The sequence below is a fragment of the Poecilia formosa genome, unplaced genomic scaffold (genome assembly GCF_000485575.1).
Source record: "Poecilia formosa unplaced genomic scaffold, Poecilia_formosa-5.1.2 Scaffold364, whole genome shotgun sequence".
Taxonomy (NCBI): Eukaryota; Metazoa; Chordata; class Actinopteri; order Cyprinodontiformes; family Poeciliidae; genus Poecilia; species Poecilia formosa.
In genome coordinates this window covers 397,042-415,531 of record NW_006800303.1, presented here as the reverse complement: position 1 = coordinate 415,531, position 18,490 = coordinate 397,042, and the positions used below count along the sequence as shown (strand labels likewise).

Genomic DNA, 18,490 nt, shown 5'->3' with positions numbered 1-18,490 from the left:
CTTTAAACTTGCTCACAGCTCGGATTTGAACAAACAGTGGAAAGGCGCAGGGAAGCCGATAGGGTAAGTGGTGACTTAGGCATTTCCAGGCGGTGCTGTGCAAAGAATGTCAGGAAGTACGGCCATGGAGGGGAAAGCCATTTCTGACAAAGGTTTTCTCATGGTTACAAATGTAATGGGCGTGTTAACACTTAGCGCTCTGAAAGCTACAGGGCTCTGACATCATAGCAAAACTTTTTACAAAATCATGTATGATTTTGTAAAAACAAACTTCAGTGTATTTTTTTGGAATTAAATATGAAAGACCAAAAAAGCCTGGAGGGTGTTTCTGGAGGGAAAATGAATGAGGTTTAGACTTGGACTTTAACTATTTATTTTTTAGCTATTCGTAAAGTGATTCTTCTTCAGGAATTTCTGGCAGAGAGAAAACACAAAGTTCCATCAAGCATGGATGGAACTTGATGGTTGAGTACGGAACGTTATCAGGAATGAGTTAAGCAGCTCCAGGTGTTTTAAAGTTGCCTTTGATACACAACAAGTTAACTGGATCATCAGACTGTAGTCTGCTTTTCAATCTGTCACCATTTTCCATTACTTTACCACTGTGATGTAATGATTTTCCATTTTGCTCGTTTGTTGTTTTACTTTTCATTGTAATCATATGAAGCACTTTGAGCAGCTCTGTTGCTGAAATTAAAGTCAAATAAAATTGCCTTGCCAAAAAAAATTATAACCACTAGGACAGTTCACAACATATACAGCAATAAATGCTGTTACTTATGTTTATGTTCCAGAATTAGGTGACAAAGTTAAAGAGGAATGAATTATTGGAAAAGGGATTCAGGTGTTGTCTTTAGATTCCAGAAGGGGGCAGTGCAGCGTCACCTTTCATCTCATGATCATTTTCATGTCCTGGGCTAAATCTGAAGGAAATCACAGACGTCAGTGGCTCTCACAGCTTTACTGCAAACATGAAACACACAGAATGACAGGAATACATGCATTCACTTGCCTGGACAAAACTCTTAGTGTCTGAAGTGAAAACGGGTTTTTAAAGAAACCAGTCGAGGAGAAGACCATGAACTGGTTCACATAAATATAAACAAACACTGTAAAACCAAAACAAGAGGGGGAAAAATGGCGGCTATATGTTTACTATGAAGCAGCTGCTTGAATGTTTGTGAAATTAGTCAAATATGGAAATATAAACCAACAATACATTCACTGCAAAGACTCCAAGCTGGTTTCTATGCTGCTCACAGGTTACGGTTGGAGTTTTTGTTGGATGTCACGCTGGCAGTCTAACTTAAAATGTGTGGAACATTCAAGATGAAGCAAAGTTGACACGCAGAAAGTAACCAGAGTTGCTTACCGCTCTGCAGGCGCAGCCCGGACCTGCTCGGGTTTAGATTAGATGAGAACTTTTATTGACCGGCGCAGGAGCGGCCGTGTGACTTTGCGGCAAAATGAAAACAAACTAACAAGTGGAAATATCCTGGACCTGCTGCTGAAAGTAACACTGACGGAAAACGGAGTGCTTGTTGCTCGGTTCAGGCAGCGAACGCATACACGAGGCGGGGTCAGGCAGGGTCAGGCGGGGTCAGGCGGGGTCAGGCAGCACTGGAGACGGCCAGCTTCTTCAGGTGGTCCATGAACACCTGCAGGCTGACGTCATCGGTAAGGATGGGAGCCCCGGACTCCTGCGCAAAAAACAAACCCAGTCAGCGTTTTGTCTGATCAGCTGAGGTCAAAGGTCGCCGGCGGGGTCCTTACCTGTCCCCAGGCGTACATGTTGTTGTGAGTTTGAGAAGGGTTGACCTTGGAGAGCAGGAAACGAGCCTAAAAACATACAGAAGGTTCTGCTCAGTGTTTCCATCACACAGACACACCGAGTCAGAACTGTTCTGGGTTCTTCATTATAGTTTCGTTTTATTTCGTTGTGACTTTTTCTTTGTCTAGTTCAGTTAGTTTTAATTAGTTTTTAAAGTGTGTTTGCTGGTTTTTATTGTTAGTTAAATATTGCTTAGTTTCACCTTGGTCTTTGCTAAACTAGTTTTAGATTTTTTAGATTTTGGTTAATATTTCGGTGCAGAATTTGAAAAGGTCAAAGTATTACACTGTGATTATGTATGCATGATTTGGGTAATGAAGACTCAACAGAAGAAACCATTTTCAAAAAATGTTTTCAATTATTAAACACCTGACTGGTGTTTTCTCTCAACATTTTCTGTTGCTATTTTGCGGACTAGCTTTAGCGCGTCAAAAGAAATATGGAGTGCAGTAATCTATTTCACATCTGTTTGAAAAATATATAGATTCATGAACACAAAAACGAAGGACATTAGAGTTCTAATTTCAGTATTTTCATTAGGTAGTTTCATAAACGACAATATAGTTCCAGTTAGTTACAGGTTTTTCACATTAATTGCCATTTTTACTGATGTTTTCCCAATTTCATTTTTTGTTAGTTTTAACTAACTAAACAACTTTAATCCCATAAGAGAACAGGCTGCTTATGGAAGGCAATCAATGGGAATCTGATCTTTGACAGATTTTCCAGACTTATATTTCTGCATTTTTCTCCAGTTGTTTTTACAACATTCTGGACATTCGTGAACAAACAGACATTGCCAGGGTTTTATTTTATTATTATTTCATATTCTGAAGCAACTGAATATGTTTAAGAAAATCTGGTTTCATTCAGCAGCAGCATTCAGTTTTCATGCTCATCTGATCTAGAACAAAGTTCCAGAAAACGGCAAAACAGCCGAAATACTGAGTTATTTTAAATCAAAGCTAAAAACCCACCTGCTTACAGTTTCCTTTGATTAATAATAATTGAAACGTTAATTCATATATTTCATAATTATTCTTCTTGATGATGGCATATAACAAAATGTAATGTTTGTAGCTTGTTTCACAATTGTTTACTGTGTTATATTTTCATCATGTGAAGTTCTTTGAACTGCCTTGTTGCTGAAATGTTCTATAAAAATAAACTTGACTGGATCCAGCAGGGTGGTGAGAAACAGTTTCTTTCCTATAGTCGTATTAATCAGTGGAAGAAAACTTTTATTTTTCAGAAACTCTGATTTTATCTTTGTTTATTTCTAGTCATTTCAAAAGGTTTTCTTTTGTTCCTTTCATGACCTTGACCGCCTTTGTTAGATGTGAGTCTGTGTGAGTGAAAAGCGGGTGTGCGATAGCGCCCCCACCTGGCTGCCGCCGTGCTCCGTGTCGATGTATCTCGGCATGGGGAAGCGAGTGTGCAGCAGCTCTTGAGCGTCGTCTGCCGGAGCCTGGAGCAGATGCTTAAAGTTTTCGTACTCAGGCATGTCTTGGTAGCCAGCTTTCCTCCACTGAGACACAGTCTGAAAGAGACGGACGCTTACACACACATTTGTTCTAGAGCCGACACACACACCTCCTCCAATTAACCCATACCTCTCCGTGGTAGATGACGATCTGGAAGAAGGTGTCCATCAGCAGAATTCGGTCCGGCAGGATGCTGCTGCTGTCTAAGAGCACCGGCTCACACACACACACACACACACACACACACACACACACACACAAACTTATCAGTCAGCAGGTTGACATTAAAGCTCCCTGTGCACAGCGCTCCCTGCAGGGGGTGAGGTGGAAATGCATCAGCAAATCCTGAGCTAGAATGAAAGCAGTCTACAAACAGACAGTCTGTCCAACTGGACTCTTAAAAGCAGGACAGATTATTTCCTGTTAGAAGCAGGAGAGGGAGGAGGAGCTGCGCCTCAAAGGCGGTGCTAGATCCATTCAGGCGTCTTGCACAGCTGAATGGTTGCCATGGAGATGAAAGGATTTGTCAAACGTGCATGAAAGAGTCAAAAAAACACTCCATGTATGTCTTTGATGATTATATAACATTATAACGTGATTTACAGCTCAAAAAAGACTCACAAGAATAATAACTATCATCTGGAAGCTTATCACATCGACGGATCTGATTTGATGGAGGCCTTTGAGGGACATAATGGGAGCCAGTTGTGAAACAGAAACTTGTTTTAAACGGTAAACTGTGAAGCTCGTTACCTCAGGTGGGCCGTTGAAGGAGTAGGCGTACAGCACAGGCTGGATCATGATGAGGGCCTGGGTCAGGTCCTGCCTGTTGAAATGGTGTCGGTAATAGGAACTCTCATCAGGACTGTTGTTGAACACCTGCAGGAACGGGGAGCGCCGCAGATGGAACATGAACTGGAAGGAAGAAAAATAAATAAAAAACATTTAGGGAAAGCAGGACAGAACAGCTGGGCGGTGACGGTTAGGGCGACATGCAGGTCACCTGAGGGTAGAGGGAGAACGTCTCTGAAAATCTAAAGGAGTTAGGATCATCCTTGTGATAGTCACCAAACTTCTGGCACTGCACACAAACATCGAGCAACAAGAGGTTAAATCTGGTTGTTTTTTAAATATTTAATTCAAATGTGTTATTATGTAGACACTGTTTCCTACCAGTCTGATCAGCTGTCTATCCAACCATCGAAGCACATCAGGTCCCTCCTCCGTTTCTGCCCGGTAAACCGCCAACCTGGCCATCAAGATGGCTGCCGCCTCCTGGTCAAACGATGCCGCTATGCTCTGGATCTGCGTCTGAGCATCAGCCCAGCTGAAAGAAAAATAATGCTGTAAATAGACACGTACACAATGCACAACACTTGGAAATTTGTGAAGCTGAATGTGGGTGACAAAGGGATGCAAGAAAATAATGTTTTCATGACAGCTTCTTATCTTCCGTCACATGTGAATGAGAGACTCGGGCTCTTGAGTTTTTAAAACGTATTTTCTTGTTTATAAACACACAAAGATAGACATGAACTCTAATATTAGTAATATTAGTACGTAATCAGATTTCCAATGTTTCAGTTACCATGCTTCACTCAAGTTAGGACAGAACTAGGGACACACCGATCCACTTTTCTACTTCCTATACTGATATCTGAGGTTTAGTATCGGCCAAAACCGACCCCATGCAGAAAAAATAATGCTGAAATGACTTAAAACATTAATTTATTTTTTTTTTGTTAAACAGACGTAAATGTGCTGAATTAAAAATGTATTTGCTAACTCTGCACCACTATAGCATAATGAAATACACCAGCAGCTTCACCAGCTGGTCAGACATGGAAAAACTACTTTCATTTGTCCAGTCAGTGTAAATGGGAGTAAAACAGCCAACGGAAAATGAATAACAAAGAAACTGAAACTATGAAAAACAATAGGTTGACTGCCTTGGTCAAACATGTAAAAAATAAACTAACAAATTAGGAATTCAAAATATAATGTAAAATAAATATGTGCAAAGCGTAGACTTAGACTGAATAGACCTGCCTTTATGGATTGGGCACATCGTCACCGATGCCCGATCTAAAATTGTTTCGATATTGGGACAGTAATATGGGATCAGTGCATCTCTAGACGGAACTACACAGTTTTTAATTTGATATGAGATGGAGACAAGAGCACAGAGTGCAGTTGCATTGTCATACTTTCTTGCAGTTGTGGTGACTCGGATGCGCCTTTGCCCTGAGGAGTGCTGGTACTGCGTGACGAACTGGATGGCTCCCCGGCCACCTTGAGGGATCGGAGCATTATGCTGTAGGAAGAACCACAAGCAGGAACATTAATAATCTGCATGGAGGGATCGTCTGGTGGCAACACTCAGGTGGGTCAAGAGGATGATTAGTATGTGAATCAGACCACGTGGTTTTTGCCACATGGATAATCAAGACAATTTCAGTGCGTTTCAAAAACTTGCACCATCGGTATTTAGGTGAACACTGACAAATGCAGTTTGCTTCTTGGACAATGCTCACTGGTCACAGTATATCTAAAGACTTTTGCATAGACAAAAGGAACAACAAAAAATTCATTTATAATAAATTCAACAAAAACAAAGCAGAAGAATTTTCAGAAATTGAAAGTTTGCTTCATGTATGCTTATGTTGTAAAACGAAGTATAAAAAATCCAACTAAATCAAAAGGGCTGCATAATTCTACTCCCTTTCTCAACAACCCATGTTTACCCTGATGAAGCTTATCAATGGTATTGGGCAAAAACCAAAACTCTCAATGTTTAGATTTCTAGTGGAAATCATCTGCATTGATCAGCCTTCACACCTCTCTGGGTTTTGATTGAAATATTCCCAGTAAAAGCATCACAAGAGCCTCTAAGTCTGAGAAAACAATGAGTTACATGTACAAGTTAGATTATTATTATTTTTTATTTCCTGCAAAGTCTCTTTTCTGGAAATGCTGCCAAGAGCTCTTAAAAAGAACCTGAAGTTCATCTGCACTATCATCAGACCAGTTTAGGAAGAGAAACCATATTCCTAAAGTGTCGGCCATCTTTATTTTTTCTTGCATTCATATTACATTGTGTCTCTTCATCAAGTACTCAGCATTCAGAGCTGAAATGCAAGAGGAGCTCATACTCTTACTTGTTATGACGTGGCAAACAGCAGCAGCTTGATCCGCTCTCAGCGGATGAAGTCACAAAAAACGTTAACACTTTATTTGAAGGGGGTTGAATAAGACTGACATGACATTGTCATAAACATGACATAACATGTCATGAACATGAATAAGCCTTCATGAATATTTATGACTGTTGTCATAAAGTGTCATTCGGTAAATTATGACACTTTTAATACAAAGTTGACATTATTCAAAATGTCTTTATGACAACTTGACATTAACCAAAAAATCATGATCTGATATAAATTTGTTATAAAAGTATTACTGATTGCACTTTAAAAATGAGGTAACTTTATGTTATTAAAAGTAAAGTTTAAGCAGTAATGATTTCCTGGTTAATGTCAGGTGCATGGATAGATAAATAGATGGATGGCCAGAGGAACAAACAGACACTTAATTGGACAGATGAATGGACACAGACAATAGGATGCGGAATTAAATTTGAAAACATTTTTTTCTATACTTCTCTACATCTGAAATCTACCTGAAGCAAATCCCGTAAATTTGTGTTGTTTTCCAGAACATATAGGAGTTAAACATTTTGTTTTATTCACCAGAATAAAGTGGGTTATATCAAAGTACAGCCAGATCCGATAACTGCACTATCAGCATGAAGGAATGCTGAACTGCTAACACTCATCAACTGCACATTTACCAGACAAAATTAAGTTTTGACTGAAAATTAACTTTAAAAGCCATCGTTTGATTTTTTTTTTTTTTTTTTAGTTTCCTGAAACAACATTTAATGAGTTCTCCCAGTGCCAGCTGGTACTATGTGGGTCGATAAAAGTTATTTGTAACAACACCATGTCTGTCCGCAGTGTATTTGTTGATCTGTTGGCTGCCATACATCGCAGTGTGTGTGTACGAGACGCTCAGCGGTCAGCAGAGTTCAGCAGCAAGTTTGGCTCCGTCTATCTGCCTGGTTCTGTCCAGTGCTGCCCTCAACCCCTGGGTCATCTACATGACACATAGGCAAGCAAGACTCCACACAGTGGAAAAATGAGAGCACAGCGCTTACACTTGCCGTTCTGTAAGAAAACACTGGCTTACTTCAAGTAGGAAAAAAAAAACACACACACACACATGAGACATGGTGGTGCCAATCACAGACAGGATGGGTGTAGCCAAAGATAACAGCTGTGCATTCTTAAATGAAACTAATTTCAGACACAAGCTGGGAAAACTCCTGGAGCCATTCCTGACAGACATTCAAAATTGACCAATCTCTAGAGAGCTTAGACGTTTCTAATGCACAACAAATAAAAACAATTAGAGAGTGGTGGGCTGTGATGTATGAGAGTACATTTTTGAATTTCTGAGGTTGGAAAAAGAAAATCTTAAATGGGAAGTATTATGTAAAATTGTTCTTTCTGAGCTTTACATCATGTTATAATGTTATTCCTTCATCTAAAACATACTTGGAGTGCTGCTTTGATTCTTAAATGCATTTTTTGAGAAATCTTTTAATCTCCCTTATCAACCATTAAGCTGTTCAAAATGCGTAGTTGGATCTAGCTCTGCCTTCAAGACACAGCTCCTCCTCAGAGCTGCTGTTTCCAAGCTTCTGAGCATCTGCATTGCAGAGCCGCCCTCCTCCTCTCAGCTCCTTCAGACTAGCTAGCAACAATTAGCAAATGTGCAGAGCTTGTTATAGGAGCTACTTCTCAAAGCAACACTTTTAAAACATTGTTAGAGGGTTAATTGATTAGCCATGTTGTGGTGACTTCCTGAAGGCAGAGTTTCAGAAAGAACAGGAGTTTCTTAAAGAGCCAAAGACCCAATACTAAGACATTTAATTACAAAGTCAAATTTCTTTCAAGTCATATTAAAATAATACAGTGTATTTAGGACAACTGAAGGTAACAGTTACTTGATTGTGGTGTCAAGTAACTGTTACTATGCGGCCTGGAAGTCACATAATACTGCCCCTTTAAAACACCTACCAAAGTAAAAAAGAAAAAAGAAAAAAAAAACTTCATCTTATTATTCTGTTTTTAATAATCTACTTTTCTCTGAGTCCAGGAGATACAGGTCAGCAGTGTGACAAAGTCTGGGCAAATTACATCAGTTGTGGTCTGAGATGTTTCCTCTACAGCCTTTCCAGAAGTCCGTCGACCTGACCACACTCCATACCACCTCTCAATCAACTGAAACTCCCATGTCGGAGGCTGACCTCTGTTATTCACGCAGCCAAACTTGACCGGTTACCGGCTTGTCTGACCCTCAGGAATTTTATTTTTACCTTTCTGCTCAGTGAACACCACCACAGCTAATTATAGTTCTTCAAGCAAGAAGAACTAATTAGGTGATTGTTTCTACTAACTGAAGAAGAATGGAAGCTATAATTTTGAAAAAATAAAATAAAATAAAATTAATTAATTAATTGAGAGGAAACTAGATGCAATAAGCATGGTTTGAGGATGCATGTTGGGGCAAATGCATACATTTATCCCCAACTATACTATAACTATACTAACTAATAAATTATCCTTCTAAATCTGAACTGCTAACAAAAGGGATGAGGGAGTTTGTGTCAAATTCAAATTTGCTGAGATGTGGATCATATTTTTAAGGTACCATATAAGTTATAATGCACGAATAATGGAATAATCTGCTGACATATATATATGAACTTTGCGCTTATGACTTCATTAATGTTATGTCAAAAGCAAAAAGATTATGTTATATTAAGGACAGGTCAGTGAATGTCTTTAATGAAGCCATAAATTAACCCCCATCTGTAACTTCACAACATTTTGAACTATACTTTGCAGTGTTGTGCTGCCACCTGTTGGTTATTTTAGGACATGATAACGAGATTCACAAATGTATTCTTTTGGAGAGTGGGCTTGCAACAAAACTCTGTTCTTACAATGTCATATGTGAGCCAAGAATATACTGAACGGTTCCAGACTGTTTACAAAATAAAACAAAAAAATGCAGAAGAATCAAATAAAACTCAAGTTTTTATGCTAATTTTTACACCTGCATAATATAAGTAAACAAGACAAAACAACCACACATTGTAATAACATTGTGAGAAATCTAAAAGATTTATTTCTCTTTGATCGGTTATGAAGTCTCCACACTATGACAGAACTGAATTGTCTTGGTCAATAACTTCTATATCAGGTTTCTTCATCAAGAGCAAAAGAAGTCCATCTAATAATAATTAATTAGTCAATAAGAAACTAGAACTAGAAACCAGCCAGAACCTCACTAGTCAGACAGACACAATCACTCTAATAAAACCTTATGGTTGAGGTGGAAATGATTATGTTTGTTTGTCTTTAATAGCTGGTTAAACTACTCATTATCTTTGGCCTGTATTGGCTGTGAACCTAACTCAGAGGGACAGGAAGCCTTTTTAATTTCAAGTTTATTTATCCCAAGCCACATCATTATTGACATCCACCAATATTTTTGCATATCACATGTTTTTGGATCCAGCAACCCTCCCGACCCCATTAGGGACAAGGGTGTATAGAAAATGAATGAATGAATGAATGAATGAATGAATGGATGGATGGATGGATGGATGGATGGATGGACATGTTTTTGTACCATCATTCAGCCCCAGTTTAGGTTTAATGTAGAAGTTAAAACTGTCCTCATTGTTCTCCTGGGTCTGGATGGAGGTTAGGCGTACATACTTGGTTCACGACCTCGAAGTAAAGAGCCAGCGTTGTACTGGCATCCAGACCGCAGATCTTCCACTGGCAGGTTCCTCCCGTCCCGATCTCCTGAAATAAGGAGGTTCACAGTGTTGACAACATTACAAGGCTTTCAGACCGTTTATACACGGCACTGAAAAGATTTATCCATCAAACAGATTTTTTACTGAGCAGGGGTAAAACATAAGAGTAACTGAATTTTTTTTTTTTTTTTCTCCACCAACTCAAGCAGTTTCTGTAAGAGTCCGCACTATGACCTTCCTTCACCTGAGTGAAGTTGGCCCCTCCCCCTTCTTCAATTCAAATCAGACAAAATTGGTGTCAATCAGCTTGACTACATTTGTTCTGGTTTTTTGTTTGTTTTTTTGTTTGTGCTGCTTCAATTTGAAGATATTAAAGAAGTTTAAAGTTCAAAGGGTCAACCAAACCCCCACACCTTTACTAAATCAAAATGACCTTTAAACTTTAATTAATATCTTTAAAGCCAAAGCAACACAAACAAAAACTGTTGCTGCACAAACCAGCACAAACATCCAGATACACGAGGATTATGAAAATTACTTCACACAAATAGTCTCCAAATGCTGCCAGTCTAAGTTAATCTGTAATGTAAACTGATAGAAAACAAATATTTGCATATGTGGACTGATCTCAGCTTAATGTTCTCCTGACTTAACTTAAAATAAAATCCTAGAACTGCTGTGGGATGTGTTCATATCTGACAGAATCTAAGGTGAAAATGTGTGCATGTTTGATAATGAGAGCATTTCACTCTGTTGTTCCTGTGTGCGCCTGTAGGGGGCAGTGTGATAAAGTGGTGGCAGTGAGTCTTACGTTTTCAGACACACAGGGTCCTTTTGCACTTAGAGACACACAGGGGCCGATCGCGCCACACACTTTGATCTCTCTGGATGTCTGCAGCAGGACAGAACAACATTCATTACTGCGTGGAACAGACGAGCCGGGGAAGAGCTCTGCTGCCTCCTGCTGGCTTTGTGGTTCATACCTTGACCTCAAGCGTGGCAGAAAAGGCCATCTTGAAAGATCCCTGGACGCCTTTGGTGAAAACCCTCTGGAAGGTTTGTTTGAACAGAGACGTGTTGAAGGAGTCGGCCATCACCATGTATCCTCTGACAAAACAGGAAAGACATTGAAAAAATTATTTAAAAATTTCTTACAACCATTTCTTACAAGCAACCAACTACATTCAAAATGTCTTCCAGAATGCTACCAAGATAGTGGGCAGTGTAAGTATATTACTAAATTGTTACAGAAGTTATGATAATTATTACAAAAACAAAGAAGCAATTAAAAATACTATATATGTGCTACTCTAGGGAATGTATATTTTTTGTTCACCTATATAGAGTCAGTTTATGATGCCCTGTAAAAGTACTCACTGCTTCAACTTTTTCCCCTTTTGACACATTATGACCACAAACAAGTGGAGAACCTTCAATCAGCATGAAAGCAATTTGATTAGAGATGCACCAATCCAATATTAATAACAAAAAACAATTATATAATAATAATCATTATCATCATCATAATCATAATTTGTGTATGATTTTAATGTTCTAGCATTCCATGTTCAAGCAGCTGTTTATTTTCCTTTTTCTAAACCTCAGCTGCAGAGACAGACTGAGTGCTCAGGTCCAGCTGGGTTTTAGGCTTGAGACCTGGACATGGATCCGTGTTTTTTGGGGAAAGCATTATGACACTGAGGGTCCCTACAACAGACATCCAGATGTGTGCGTTTACCCTGTGTAGTTGGGGCAGCATTTCATCTCCAGCAAACCCGTCTGATCAAGAGCGCAGGCGTATATGTCGATGATGTGGCCATTAGTGGAAGCTCTGTTAGCGAGAGCCTCGAAATGCTGCGACACACAGATCAACACACACAGTTTAGACACAGAGGTTTAACCCGAGGCTGCTGGAATGCAACTTCACACATCCAGTAAAACAGATTTAGTGTTGGGTCGATTATTTCTGTACTATAGTGCCAACCAATGAAATGCCAAATCCTTTCCACACTGCAACAACACAAAATCTTGATACCCTTGAAATAAAACGAAACTAACTCACAAACAACTTTTCAACTAAATATAAGAGACTGTTTTAAGTCAACAATTATTGAATATTGATATAAAAAAGTACTAGTTAGATAGGAAGGTTTATTAACTTAGAAGACATTTTTCCCATGTTAAAGGTGAAAAAAAAGTGGAACTAGTAGATTTTTATTACTGTTAAGAAACTAACTTAAAATAACCTCCTATGTCTTGTTAAAAAGCTGCTTGTAAACTCCTTGTGAGTTTAAAGTAAACTAATCTATTTGCATTGGAAACTAAACTAAAACTATTTGTTACGATTGTGTGTTTTGCAGTCTGCCAGTTGGTACGTTGTCCTTGGTTCAATGGTTGCCTTGTAAAGCACTTTGATTCTGGCTGCAGAATCTCATGTTTTCCAGGGAGGGAGATGCTGTCTCATGCCAAGACACTTCCAGTTTTCTTTACAATTTGAATTAATATGAGTCAATCAAGTTAGAATGATCAATGAAGTATTTTTGAATTTGAATTGAACGTGAATAAAGCACTTTACATCACCTGAGGTGCCAAAGTGCTGTACAGAATTCATAAATACATTTTAAAATATTACAAGTAGCGTTATAAAAGACACAAAAGACATAGAATTCAAAAATTCAAAATACTTTTAAAATGAGCCTAATAATTAGTTGTCTAATTATAAACTCTTCAGACTTTTTGCTGTGATTATTGAAGGTTGTTTCTTCTTTTAACAACTGTAAAAGCACACTGATTGTAGGAATAGTGCACTAGTAATGACAACTGACTGAATAAAAAGACATTTTTGACTTTATGGACACAGACCATAGCAGTGACTCACCTTGGTGGCTTTCTTCATGAACTTGGCATTGTCCTTCTCAATGTCATGCCAGGACCTGATGGGGGTCTTCAGCTCGTCCCCGACCACCATCCCTGGTCCCTGCGTACCCGGGCCCCCGATGAACGTCATGATCCGGGCGCCGGTGTTAGGGAAGGTGCACTGAATGGAGGAAGAGTCGGTCAGATTTTGTACGGCGTCGTCATGACGATGAGAACTGAGCACTGACCCCTCACCTCCAGAAGCCCCACAGCAATAGACATGGCAACACCCAGCGAGCGCAGCGGCCTCTTCCCCTGAGTGACAGGCCAGGGGTCGCGCTGCAGCTCCCCCAACAGGTCAGTCAGGTTCATGTCAATTTTCTGCACTGGCTGCAGGAACCTGAAGTCACAAAGAGAAACAGGAACCCGGCACACGGCCACCACATTTTAATCAAGTGACAAAAATACTAAACGTACTGATGACTGGAATCAAACAACTTAAAGCTGCAGAATGTAACTTTTATGAAAAAAAATATATATTTTTACATATTTGTTAAAACTATCATTATGTCCTGAAAGTATGAGACAAATATTTGGAGAAAAATAAATATCAAGCTTCTCTTCCTTCATGAACTTGCCAGTGGCTCTCCTGCCATCTGCAGAAATACAATTCTCAGTCAGAAACAACCAATCACAGTCAGGGGGAGGGTCTTAGTACCTTACACCCAGCCCTGTGTAGTCAATACAGACTCCATATTACAGGTTTTCTGCAAATGTGTTAATGATGGAAAATCAACCTAACTTTACAAAAAAAACTGTTAATTCGCCATCACTGGTGGCTATGCGAACTAGCCTTGGTATTCATGACAGGCTCTGCTGTGGGGGAGCAGAGAGCAAGGGTGAGCAGTGCATACAGGAGTGTGACTGACAGTGATAAGACCCGCCTCCTGGCTCTGATTGTTTGTTTCTGCAGTGGGACCATAGGGAGGAGGCAGAGGAGCTTTATTTTTCACAGCTCGTCTGTCTCATATTATATTATGTTACAAGGCATAGTGACAGTTTTAACAAATATGTAAAAAAGCCTATTTTATAAAAGTTACATACTGTCTCTAAAATTGGTGCTGGTGTGTCAGACTGGATATTGGCTGGTCAGCATTTCTAACGATCTTACCTGTTGGACAGAGGCTGCTGGGAGGTTTGAGGCCCTCGACCCTGAGCTGCAGAGGGCTTTGTTAGACCGAGCATGTCCTGCAACAAAAATCATATTGTATCATATGTTTATCATAGAACCATGTCTTTGACTTTTTTTTCTTTTTTAGCTGTGAAGGATTAAAGAGTCCAAAACCTGGACAGGTAAAGATTGAGACCTAAGGGTGGAGCTATATGACTTCAGGTTTTTATCACAATATTTTGTTGTACTATTGTGATAACACTAAAAATAACAAAAAGAGCTATTTATTATTACTTTATTAGGTAACTGTAAGGCTGTTAAAGCATGACACAGCATTGGTAATACGCTACTTTGGGACACCGGTCACATAAAATGTGATTTCATCACAAAGGCATATTCTGATTCTGAATCCTGACAATACGGACAGCTCTGGGTGGTTTTAACCATCACTAATTGGAATTTATTGTGAAAACGACAAACCAAAATTCTTATTGCGATAAGAAACTTATCACGATAAATGATAAACGACACCATAAATGACCAGGATCCCGTTTACCTGCAGCTGCTTAGCGTTCAGGTCCTTTGTGCCCCTGAAGACGTAACTCTTGGAGATCCCCTCACAGCCCAGCTCGTGGACCTGAACCATGCGTCCAAAGGTGATGAGTCCCACCAGAGCGGTGGGGGGCAGCAGAGACAGGGACATCTGCAGAGACTCTTTCAGAGCCTGCAAGTCCTCGTCCTCCATGCAGGTGTCCACCACGTAGAGGAAGACAAGTGGCATCTGAGGGCCCCGCTGGTGCCGGAAAACAGAGTTGGTCAAGCATCTGGCAGCAAGGCGAGCCGCTCATCGGTCTCACGCTGCAGCTTTCTCACCTGCACAACATACTCGATGGTGGAGAAGTGAGGCAGCAGCTCAGCGGGCTGGTTCACCTCTGAGATGCCAGCGTAGGATGGAGGAAACTGAGAAGAGGAGGGTCGGGTGTCAGTCTCTCTGGATTGCTGTTCTCCCGTCCCCACAGCAGGACCCCACTCACCTGGTTCCTCTGGTAGCAGAAGTTACACGCCCACAGCTTGGCTCTGTAGTCCACTTGGCTGAAACAGGTGGAGAGGAAGACAGAGGGACAGTAGAGGTGCAGGAGGAAAAAAATTATATATTTTGAATAATTATGTTTTATTTAGGTAAGCTTAGCTGGTCAGCTAAGTTAACCTACTGGTAATTTAAGTTACAGAATTTTACACACAAACCTACTTTAAAAAAAAAGAAGAAAAAGAAATAGATGAAATTTGATACCATATGGCATCTTAGAGAATAGTTTTCGATAAATGTTCCATTTGTTTTCTCTGTCTTTTCCTCTCGTCAGTCACATAATTAACTGAATAAATATAATTTGGAAAGAGAACAAATTATGACATGAGTAAAAATTAGATGCACAAATATGTAGAGTATAAGACATATTTGTTTTCTTCTTACTCCACTTCAAACTGCACACGGAAGATTTGTTTTTTTATGTTTGATTATTATTATGACATTTTATTCTTTTCTTAATTATGAGACACTTTACTTGTTCAAAATAAATCAAAATTTAATTTAATTAATTGAAACAGAATCTCTAGACTGTTTCATTAGAAAAATTAGTTTCTGAATTAAACCGTGACCCTAAAAAAAAAAAAAAAATCAAATCGCTGGACACTGAAAGATTTGCATCTCTAAGGAACAAAGTTCTACGCAGACTGGTGAGTTACACACAGGTGGAAGGGCAGCAGGTAAGGCGTACCAGAGTGGGTTGAGGACCGCACGGCAGGTGGCACGGCTGCACAGGACAGGTTCATACTGGATTGGGGGCAGATCGCTTCTCTCCCGCAGTGGTGTGAACAGAGCGGCCACCGGCACCACCATGCGGGTCGCCTCCAGACGGCTGGAGGGCCAGACGTTCCAGCTGAAGCGGACGCCGTCGCGCTCCTCGTTCTGAGCGATGTACTCGGCGAAGGTGGCCATGTCGAAGCAGGAGTCACAAGGTCACAGGAAAGCTGTGGGGGTTGGCAGATTTAGAGTACAGTAAACTACAAGCACAATGCTCAGTGGAACGTCAGGGTTCAAAGGTTAAATATGTCAATCAAAACACGCTAAAGAGTCAAACTTTGACTCGTTTTTCTTCTGCAACTGATCACAACACAGTTTCCATGTAGTGAGAATAATTGCTGCTTTTCTGTTTTATATCAATGCAGTTGACTGTCGTCACATTTTTATTTGGAATTGCTGTGTGATGATTAAAATTAGCTTAGTGCTGTATTGAGAAACTGGATTTTCTCTCCATTCCTTTTTCTGCCAGTGTGCTATGGAGTCTGTGTTAATATATGCAAAGCATTTACATATATGGGATCAACTCACAACTATCATCTCAACGCACTTTGCCAAACCAACAAGTTCAATACAAATCAAGAAGTTTACATTTAATTCAATGCAATCTAGTCAGACTGGTCCAAATTCAGTCATGTACATTCCAGTTCGACCCCAGTTATAATACAATGTACTCAAATTCCATTTATAATACTAAACGGCAAAGAGTTATCCATCTCAGGAATCCCAGTTTACTGTGCAGAATTACTGACTTGACATCAACCACTTCGGGGGCATATGGCGACAGAGGAAAGGAACAAGCTGGGAAGAAACCTTTAGAGAATGTAATCTTGGCGAATACTGACTTGATAAAATAAAGCAACCCGATATAAGTCTGATCCCCACAGGTTTGTTATTAAGTAATAATTTGTTCAAATTTCCATACTGGGTTTATTTAAGGCTCACACAATAAAGTGGGCTTTACTACATAATCCATTCCCCAGTTTTCAGCTTTGTATTTGCAAAAGGTTTAGAAATCCAGGTGTCATTTTCATGGCCACTTTAACAATTATGCATAAAATAAACTGAACTTTGAGGTGGAAACATGATAAAATGTGGATAAGTTTAAGCCTAACCCCCCAACCCCATATGAAGAGTAATTATCTGGAGACTAGTTAGCTTGCTGTTGATTTCAGAGAACAAATGCAGGATATGGCTTATTGATCAGACTTTAAATGTCTGGGAGGAAAGTTGCTTCTGTTGAGTGGTCAATCCTTTAGTTACGAGATCATTCTTCATTCAACTCTCAATATGTTCATTGTAATTTTATAAATATGTAAAACCCTCACCCACCCAGCCACCCACTGAGCGACCAACACCCGTGGGCAGTTTTCACCGACTTGGTTATACTTCGGCTCACATTAACTTTAAGCATATCTTTATATATTCAAAGAAAGGTGTGCAGAACAGCACAAGTCTTTAGCCTGACTGACATCACTAGGTTCACTGTCTATTTTGTGTTTACAGCTGATAAATGTGGACTCCCAAAGATGCTGAACAAATCCGTTTAAACCTCAGGTCATCTCCTGCTACCAGGCGGGTGGGTGGCAGCTTCACTTCGGTTGCCCAGAAGCAGCTACAGCCCATACGGGAGTAGAATGTGTTCCAGGCGAAGCCAAAAATCTCTCGGGTGCAGCCGAGAAAGTGTTTCAAAAGAAAGTCAGAACTTACCGCTGCTGCGAAGCCACCGCTCCTCTCCTCGCGCTGACAACGAAGCAAAACAATATGGCGGCAGCCGTTGCCACGTCAAGACACAGAGGGTATGTGAAGGAAGAGGTCTCACTCTGAGTAAAACAGAGAAGCCACATTCCTCGTCGCTCCAAACACGTCACAAACAATAAACTTTAATAATTAATAATTACTATTCTACAAAAACAATATTAGTTGTCACAACTCATAAAAGGAAAAAAGTGCATAATACATAAATTGATCTATTACTGGTGAAACACGGAGCTGCTCAAAGTTTGTCAGGTTATTTCTGCTTATTAGAGGTGTTAGATGTTGCAGCTCTGCTCTTGTAAGTTAAGTCGAAGCTTTTATCGACATCCATCATCTTGAAGAAGATGATGGATGATTTTTTTTTGGTTTTTTTTAAAGAGGTCAAAATAAGTTCAGTTCACCAAAAGCCATGTAGGAGATCCAGACAAAGATGCTTTACCCAACATGCAAAGCAGTCTGAATGGCAGAAAACCAATGCTGAACATCAGCTCAAAATATCAGCCCCACAAAGAACAACTGAACAGATGAACATGGAACTGAGATCTGGTTTGTTTGTTAAAGAATTTTCTTTTAATTCAAAGCTACATAATCAACATCAGGGCTTTCCTAAACGTTTTAGAAGCCATCTATCCATTTT

The 18,490-nt window shown here is 39.8% G+C and overlaps 1 protein-coding gene across 2 annotated transcripts; it reads right to left on the bottom strand.

The window, feature by feature from the left end:
* Window positions 1-942: 942 nt before the first annotated feature.
* sec23a (Sec23 homolog A, coat complex II component) lies at window positions 943-17,895 on the bottom strand. 2 transcript variants are annotated; one of them, XM_016662250.1, is made up of 20 exons: window positions 17,806-17,895; window positions 16,013-16,265; window positions 15,272-15,329; window positions 15,111-15,197; window positions 14,794-15,033; window positions 14,238-14,314; window positions 13,322-13,466; window positions 13,089-13,247; window positions 11,949-12,064; window positions 11,194-11,317; window positions 11,022-11,102; window positions 10,167-10,256; window positions 5,523-5,629; window positions 4,489-4,642; window positions 4,319-4,396; window positions 4,069-4,230; window positions 3,445-3,531; window positions 3,216-3,371; window positions 1,774-1,839; window positions 943-1,700 (listed from the first exon to the last, which is right to left on the bottom strand). In XM_016662250.1, the coding sequence occupies exons 2-20, from the start codon at window positions 16,231-16,233 to the stop codon at window positions 1,611-1,613; spliced, it is 2,298 nt and encodes a 765-aa protein (XP_016517736.1). In that variant the 5' UTR covers window positions 16,234-16,265; window positions 17,806-17,895; the 3' UTR covers window positions 943-1,610. The 2 variants fall into 2 exon arrangements, with proteins under 2 accessions (XP_016517736.1, XP_007574974.1); XM_007574912.2 differs by having other exon boundaries at window positions 14,794-15,030.
* Between the last annotated feature and the right edge of the window lie 595 nt (window positions 17,896-18,490).

Coding starts and splice junctions, on each gene's coding strand:
- sec23a (XM_016662250.1), bottom strand. CDS start 16,233: ATGGCCACCTTCGCCGAGTACATCGCTCAGAACGAGGAGCGCGACGGC. Junction 5,630..10,166: donor ACTTCGAGGTCGTGAACCAA/GTATGTACGCCT, acceptor TTCTTCCTACAG/CATAATGCTCCGATCCCTCA. Junction 1,840..3,215: donor CGGAGCACGGCGGCAGCCAG/GTGGGGGCGCTA, acceptor GTATGTTTTTAG/GCTCGTTTCCTGCTCTCCAA.